General features: G+C 50.1%; 1 protein-coding gene across 5 annotated transcripts in view; it reads right to left on the bottom strand.

Moving 5' to 3' along the window:
* Positions 1–203: 203 nt before the first annotated feature.
* Positions 204–6,926, bottom strand: part of LOC111964315 (CXXC-type zinc finger protein 5-like) — a 27,213-nt gene continuing 20,490 nt past the window's right edge. For 4 of the 5 annotated variants that reach the window (XM_023988172.2, XM_023988171.2, XM_023988173.2 and 1 more), the window contains one exon: positions 204–1,318. In XM_023988172.2, the coding sequence (XP_023843940.1) occupies positions 1,274–1,318 (45 nt within the window). In that variant the 3' untranslated portion in view covers positions 204–1,273. The remainder of the gene's footprint in view (positions 1,319–6,926) is intronic. The other variant, XM_023988175.2, reaches the window with a different exon arrangement.

Here is a 6,926-nt window from a genome sequence, read left to right as displayed (position 1 = left end):
GAGCAACAGGAAACATCTGAATGAAACACACCATTTCCTCCTTCTGCTTTAATGATTTGTATTTCTCGCCCAATATTTTTTTTAAATTATAGCATCCAATGATATGAAAAGGGAACACATTTGAAAGATTTACCGGACATTTTCATACTTCACCCGCTGTTTTAGGGGAAAAAAACATGCAAAGACAAGTAGACAAACATCAGAACTGTAAATGTTTACACAAATACATGCATTCGTTTTTATTCACAAAACCAGTCCAATTTTCTAAATGAATACAAACATCGCTGTTGTTTTTAAAAGATGTAGCTACCAGCAACATAATTTTTAAAAAATTAACAAATAAAAAGTACAAATAAATTCATGTTTCAGTGCGTTCAAATGGGTAGACTCAGAACAAGTGCCTCCTAGTGATGTCGCCCTCTGTCCTCCTCATGCCAGACACAGTCGCTAGGGCCACAGGAACGTAAGGCTGCCAGTTTCACGAAATAAAAAGCTTGGAAATACAGGCGAGGAAAACACGGTTGGTTGGTTGGTTGGTTGGGGAGATTCCAGTGAGTTCTCTGGAGGTTAGCATCATCCTGCTAAAGAGTCCCCTAGACTTCTGCCCCATAGGATGAGAGTTGCTTTTTCATTTGAATCAGAAATATGGATTTTTACATTTTGAAACATTTCCTTTTTCTTTTAAAAGACAACCATTGATCCGTTTCAAACTATATTCTTGCAACAATATAAATCATAAAATAGACAAGGGTTTAGATAAGAACAATGGTGCTAAATTACAATAGTGCCTGCCATTAGCCACTAGTTTTAAAATATAGCCATAAATGTACATTCTCTACACAAGTACTGTATCTTTCCACACGTGAACAACATTAACACCAAACACAGACATGTGTTGATTGTCCAACACTCAGTCAGTCATTTCTGTTTGGCAATGAACAGTTCCATGTCTGAGACAGAAAAGACCTGCTGGAAACAGGACAAAATGTACCAAAATGGGAACATAGAAAAGGGAATGAATGAAAGTTGCCATAGATTATTTTCTTTATATTTAATTTTTGGTTCAAGGAATAATTAGGTGCATCCATTACTCAGTTGATTATTTTGTATCATTCCTGTTTCATAATTTTTTAAACATCTTTTTATTTGATGTTTGTTTTCTTGTCAGCCTGTGTCCATGCCCGATACAATCGAAGCGAGAGTTGGCATTGCACTTGATCGCAGAGCTTTGGGTTTGTGTAGGTAGGGGTTAGAGTGGAGGAGGGTCAGAGTCTTACTGGAACCACCGGAATGCTGCTCCTGTAGGAAGCATCACCTTCTTAGAGAAAAAAAAAGACGAAGAGAGAGAAGAGAGAAGGAGAGGGTTAGTGGACGCAGCTTGGAGAAGATAACACATCCCTAGACCCATTCTAAACTGCAACGTCTGCAGTTTCTCTCTCTCTCCTCTCTCTCTGGACATTTTTCTCCCCCAGTCTAATTATTGAATAGATTCAGACAACAACATGCTCATCAAATCTCCACATCAAACACATTAACAGACACCATCACCCTCCCTCCCTGCCCACTCCTCCTCTCTCTCTCTCTCTCTCTCTCTCTCTCTCTCTCTCTCTCTCTCTCTCTCTCTCTCTCTCTCTCTCTCTCTCTCTCTCTCTCTCTCTCTCTCTCTCTCTGGCCTGCAAGCACTATCATGGAAATCACTGCATCCCACACAGACATATCCCCCGCCATCCCGTACCCCTCGCTCTGGCCGTCAACAGCCATGGCCCTGGCTCCATACGAAACCTGATATGGCACATTTATTATTTAGTCACCACGCAGTCACGTCCATCTCCCATGACACCACAGCGCTCTCACTGGTGACACTGCTCTCTCTGTTCGTCCCTCACTCTTCTCTCAGAGTGGGATCTCTAGCTCTGATTGCATTGCACTAGGCAGGGCAGGCACCAAAGCAATGCAGCTGCAGGGGTTGAGTGGTCGCCTGCCAGTCATAAGATAGAGGACCGCTGGGGCTCAAGCTCGGCTCAGCCCTCGGAGCTGCAGCACGGCTGGCGTTCTGAGAAGCACAACTCTACTGCGGCACAGAATCTCACATGTTAGCTAGCACTGCCTGGAGCCAGTCAGGGGCAGCTCGAAAAACACTCACACACCCACACACACACTCACTTCCTCACACACACTTACATACACGGAAATAAATAAAATAGCATAAGAACAATATACTTATCACACTGATAAACCACAAAGCTGATGCTACAGCTAGCTTTGTGTTTTATCAGTCGATGTCAATGTAGTAACTTAAAATAAATCACAGACTACACAAAACAATTCAGAATACGGGGAAAATAGTATTTGAAAAAGAAAAGGAGAGTCGCACACTCTAGGACCTCAGATACAATCATTTTATAACCTACATTTCGACACTCAAGCTGTCTTCATCAGGGTATAGAAAGAGAGAGGGCGAGGAGGAAGAGAGAAAGAGTAAGGGGGAGGAGAGAAAGAGAGACACAAGAAAGAGAGAGGGGGTGGAAAGAAAGAGAGAGGAGGAGGACAGAAAGAGAGAAGGGGAGGACGAGGAGAGAAATAAAATAGTATTTAACATAATCAACTTTTCTCTTCTGTCATATCATTTTCACTTTGGAATATTCAAAACACTAAAAAAGCAAGGAGGTCAAGGTGGTGCAAGGGCCATAAGCACCTCACTAATGACCTTTCACCTATGACACTCAGGCACCTAGACGCTAAGCTCAATACCTTTTTCATTGTGAACTCACCAGTGACTTATTAAAGGAAAAACAATCTGAGCCAACACCTGTGACCTCCATTCTGCATAAACATGATTGTTTGTCACGTCTGGCTAAGGGGGAAGGGGCTCCCAAGGTCACGATCCTTTCCAGGCATCCATTTCAATGTCCACCATCTCAATCTCTGTTTATTGATTTTACTATGAATATGTTGCTGTTACGTTCCTCAATAGACGTTGCATTTAGCCTACACTTCCCCAATCCAGGGGCCTGCTAGCCTTGCTCTAGCATGGTTAGCAGAACATTTCGTACTCTGAAATGTGGCTCCAGTATCTAATTTGCTATCTTATTTGTTCTGACATAGTGTGACTCTGTTAGGGACAGCTGATCCAGGACCAGCCCATAGGGGAACATTCTCTTTAGAGCAGAGCATTAGGCTAAATACTCCCATCAATCACTTCCCATTGGACAGCCCCAGGTCCACTGGTAACAAGAACCCTTTCACCTGTGACTGTGATGTCAAGTCTCCCCTCCCATCTCATAGGTTGGCTAAGAGAGTTAATAACTCCACTGCTGTCTGTCTGTCTGTGTCTGTATGTCTGTGTCTGTATTTCTGTGTCTGTATTTCTGTATGTCTGTCTGACTGTACTTGTCTGTCCTACTCCTACTAGTTTCTGTGTCTGCCTGGCAACATGCCTACTGATCAGTATGTCTCTGTGTCAGTCTGCATGCCTGTGTGTCTCTGCGTCAGTCTGCATGCCTGTGTGTCTCTGTGTCAGTCTGCATGCCTGTGTGTCTCTGTGTCAGTCTGCATGCCTGTGTGTGTCTGTGTCAGTCTGCATGCCTGTGTGTGTCTGTGTCAGTCTGCATGTCTGTGTGAGGGGGTAACAACACTCAGTGAAAGCTCTCTGGCTCAGTGTCTGCATGCCTCAAACTGGCCATGTCATGTCACCACACATTTAATACCTGTAGTGGGTCGGCTGGATCTGTCCTCTCACCATGATGCCTCAACACAGACAGACAGACAGACAGACAGACAGACAGAACAGACAGACGGAACAGACATAAAGGACGGACAGAAAGAACAGACAGAACAGACATACAGAACAGACAGATCAGACAGAACAGACATACAGAACAGACAGAACAGACAGAACAGACAAGACAGAACAGACAGAAAGACAGAACAGACAGAACAGGTTTTAACAAATAAACTAACACATATCCACAAAACCAAACCAAACCAAGGCAGACCAGAGTACAGAAACACACTAGCATTAAAAGAAACACATAACCAAACAAATATAAACTCAAGTTGACATAAAACCTATACTTCTCTCTCTCACCGACAGAGCAAACACCAACCGTGAGACTGAGACTAGTGGTGAAAACTCAGACATGTAGCAGAAAGGAAGTGTATCTCGTGGGCTTTATTTATTTCCCTTCAAACGTAGCGTTCCAAAAATAAATCCAGACATCTCCAGCCAGCGAGGTGTGAAGTGGCAAAGGCCTCGACACGCTAAGGCCTCGGCATTGCTAAGGCCTCGGCACGCTAAGGCCTCAGCACTCTAACGCCTCGGCACGCTAAGGCCTCGGCACTCTAACGCCTCGGCACTCTAACGCCTCGACACGCTAAGGCCTCGGCACTCTAACGCCTTGGCACTCTAACGCCTCGACACGCTAAGGCCTCGGCACTCTAACGCCTTGGCACTCTAACGCCTCGACACTCTAACGCCTCGACACGCTAAGGCCTCAGCACTCTAACGCCTTGGCTCTCTAACGCCTCGGCACGCTAAGGCCTCAGCACTTTAACGCCTCGGCGCGCTAAGGCCTCGGCGCGCTTAGGCCTCGGCACTCTAACGCCTCGGCACGCTAAGGCCTCGGCACTCTAACGCCTCGGCACGTCTAAGCTCGCACGCTAAGCCGGCCCTGGCTCGAGACTCTAAAGCCTCAGCACTCTAAACCTCGGGCACTCTCTAAAGGCCTCGGCACGCTAAGGCCTCGGCATCTGCTAATGCCTCACCTCTAAAGCCTCGGCACGCTAAGGCCTCGGCACTCTAAGGCCTCAGCACTCTAAAGCCTCGACACGCTAAGGCTCGGCACTCTAATGCCTTCAGCACTCTAAAGCCTCGCACTCTAAAGCCTCGGACGCTAAAGGCCTCGGCACTTCTAATGCCTCAGCACTCTAAAGCCTCGGCACGCTAAGGCTCGGCACTCTAAGCCTCAGCACTTAAGCCTCGGCACGCTAAAGGCTTCGGCACTCTAACGCCTTGCATCTAACGCCTCGAACTCTAACCTCGACACGCTAAGGCTCAGCACTCTAACGCCTCGGCACTCTAACGCCTCGACACGCTAAGCGCTCGGCACTCTAATGCCTTGGCACTCTAACGCCTCGCACGCTAAGGCCTCGGCACTCTAACGCCTTGGCACCTAACGCCTCGGCACGCTAAGGCTCGCACTCTAACGCCTTGGCACTCTAACGCCTCGACACGCTAAGGCCTCGGCACTCTAACGCCTTGGCACTCTAACGCCTTGACACGCTAAGGCTCGGCACTCTAACGCCTTGGCACTCTAAACGCCTCGGCACGCTAAGCCTTCGGACATCTCAATAACGCCTTGGCACTCTAACGCCTCGACACGCTAAGGCCTCGGCACTCTAATGCCTTGGCACTCTAACGCCTCGACACGCTAAGGCTCGGCACTCTAACGCCTTGGCACTCTAACGCCCATCGGCACGCTAAGCCTCGGCACTCTACGCCTTGGCACTTAACGCCTCGACACGCTAAGGCCTCGGCACTCTAACGCCTTGGCACTCTAACGTCGCTCGACACGCTCAAGCCTCGCACTCTAACGCCTTGGCACTCTAAGCCTCGACACGCTAACGCTCGACACGCTAAGGCCTCAGCACTCTAACGCCTTGGCTCTCTAACGCCTCGGACGCTAAGGCCTCAGCACTTAACGCTCGGCGCGTAAGGCCTCGGCGCGCTTAGGCCTCGGCAACTCTAACCCTCGGCACGCTAAGGCCTCCGCACTCTAACGCCTCGGCACGCTAAGGCCTCGGCACGCTAATGGCCTCGGCACGTAAGGCCTCGGCACGCTAAGGCTCGGCACTCTAACGCTCGGCACGCTAGCTCGGCACTCTAACGCCTCGGCACCTAAGCCTCGGCACCTAACGCTCGGCATAAGGCCTCGCACGCTAAGGCCTCGCACCTTATTTATTTCCCTTCAAACGTAGCGTTCCAAAAATAAATCCAGACATCTCCAGCCAGCGAGGTGTGAAGTGGCAAAGGCCTCGACACGCTAAGGCCTCGGCATTGCTAAGGCCTCTGCACGCTAAGGCTCAGCACTCTAACGCCTCGGCACGCTAAGGGCCTCGGCACTCTAACGCCTCGACACTCTAACGCCTCGACACGCTAAGGCCTCAGCACTCTAACGCCTTGGCTCTCTACGCCTCGGCACGCTAAGGCCTCGGCACGCTAAGGGCTCAGCACTCTAAAGCCTCGGCACAGCTAAGGCTCGGCACTCTAATGCCTTGGCATCTAAACGCCTCGGCGCGCTAAGGCCTCGGCGGCTTAGGCCTCGGCACTCTAACGCTCGGCACGCTAAGCCTCGGCACTCTAACGCCTCGGACAGCTAAGGCCTCGGCACGCTAAGCTCGGCAACGCTAAGGCCTCGCACTCTAACGCCTCGGCACGCTAAGGCTCCGGCACTCTAACGCCCGGCACGCTAAGGCTCGGCACGCTAAGGCCTCGGCACGCTAAGTGCCTCGCACGCTAAGGCCTCGCGCACTCTACGCCTCTGCACGCTAAGGCTCAGCACTCTAAGCCTCGGCACGCTAAGGCCTCGCACTCTAAGCGCTCGACACCTAAGCCGTCGACACTGCTAAGGCTCAGCACTCTAACGCCTTGGCTCTCTAACCCTCCGACACGCTAAGGCCGTCGGCACGCTAAGGCCTCAGCACTCTAAAGAACTCGCCTACGCTAAGGCCTCGGCGCGACTCTAAATCACGTAGCCTCGGCACTCTAACGCCTCGGCACGCTAAGGCCTCGGCACGCGCTAGCGCCCTCGGCACGCTAACCCTCGGCACGCTAGGCCTCGGCACTTAACGCCGTCGGCACGCTTTAAGGCTCGGCACTCTTGGCCTCGCACGCTAAGGCTCGGCCTAACGCTCGGCACGTCTAAGGC

The sequence above is a fragment of the Salvelinus sp. IW2-2015 genome, linkage group LG5 (assembly GCF_002910315.2).
Source record: "Salvelinus sp. IW2-2015 linkage group LG5, ASM291031v2, whole genome shotgun sequence".
In the NCBI taxonomy this organism is placed as follows: Eukaryota; Metazoa; Chordata; class Actinopteri; order Salmoniformes; family Salmonidae; genus Salvelinus; species Salvelinus sp. IW2-2015.
The sequence above is the reverse complement of the archived record's forward strand: the minus strand, read 5'-3'. Positions and strand labels throughout refer to the sequence as shown.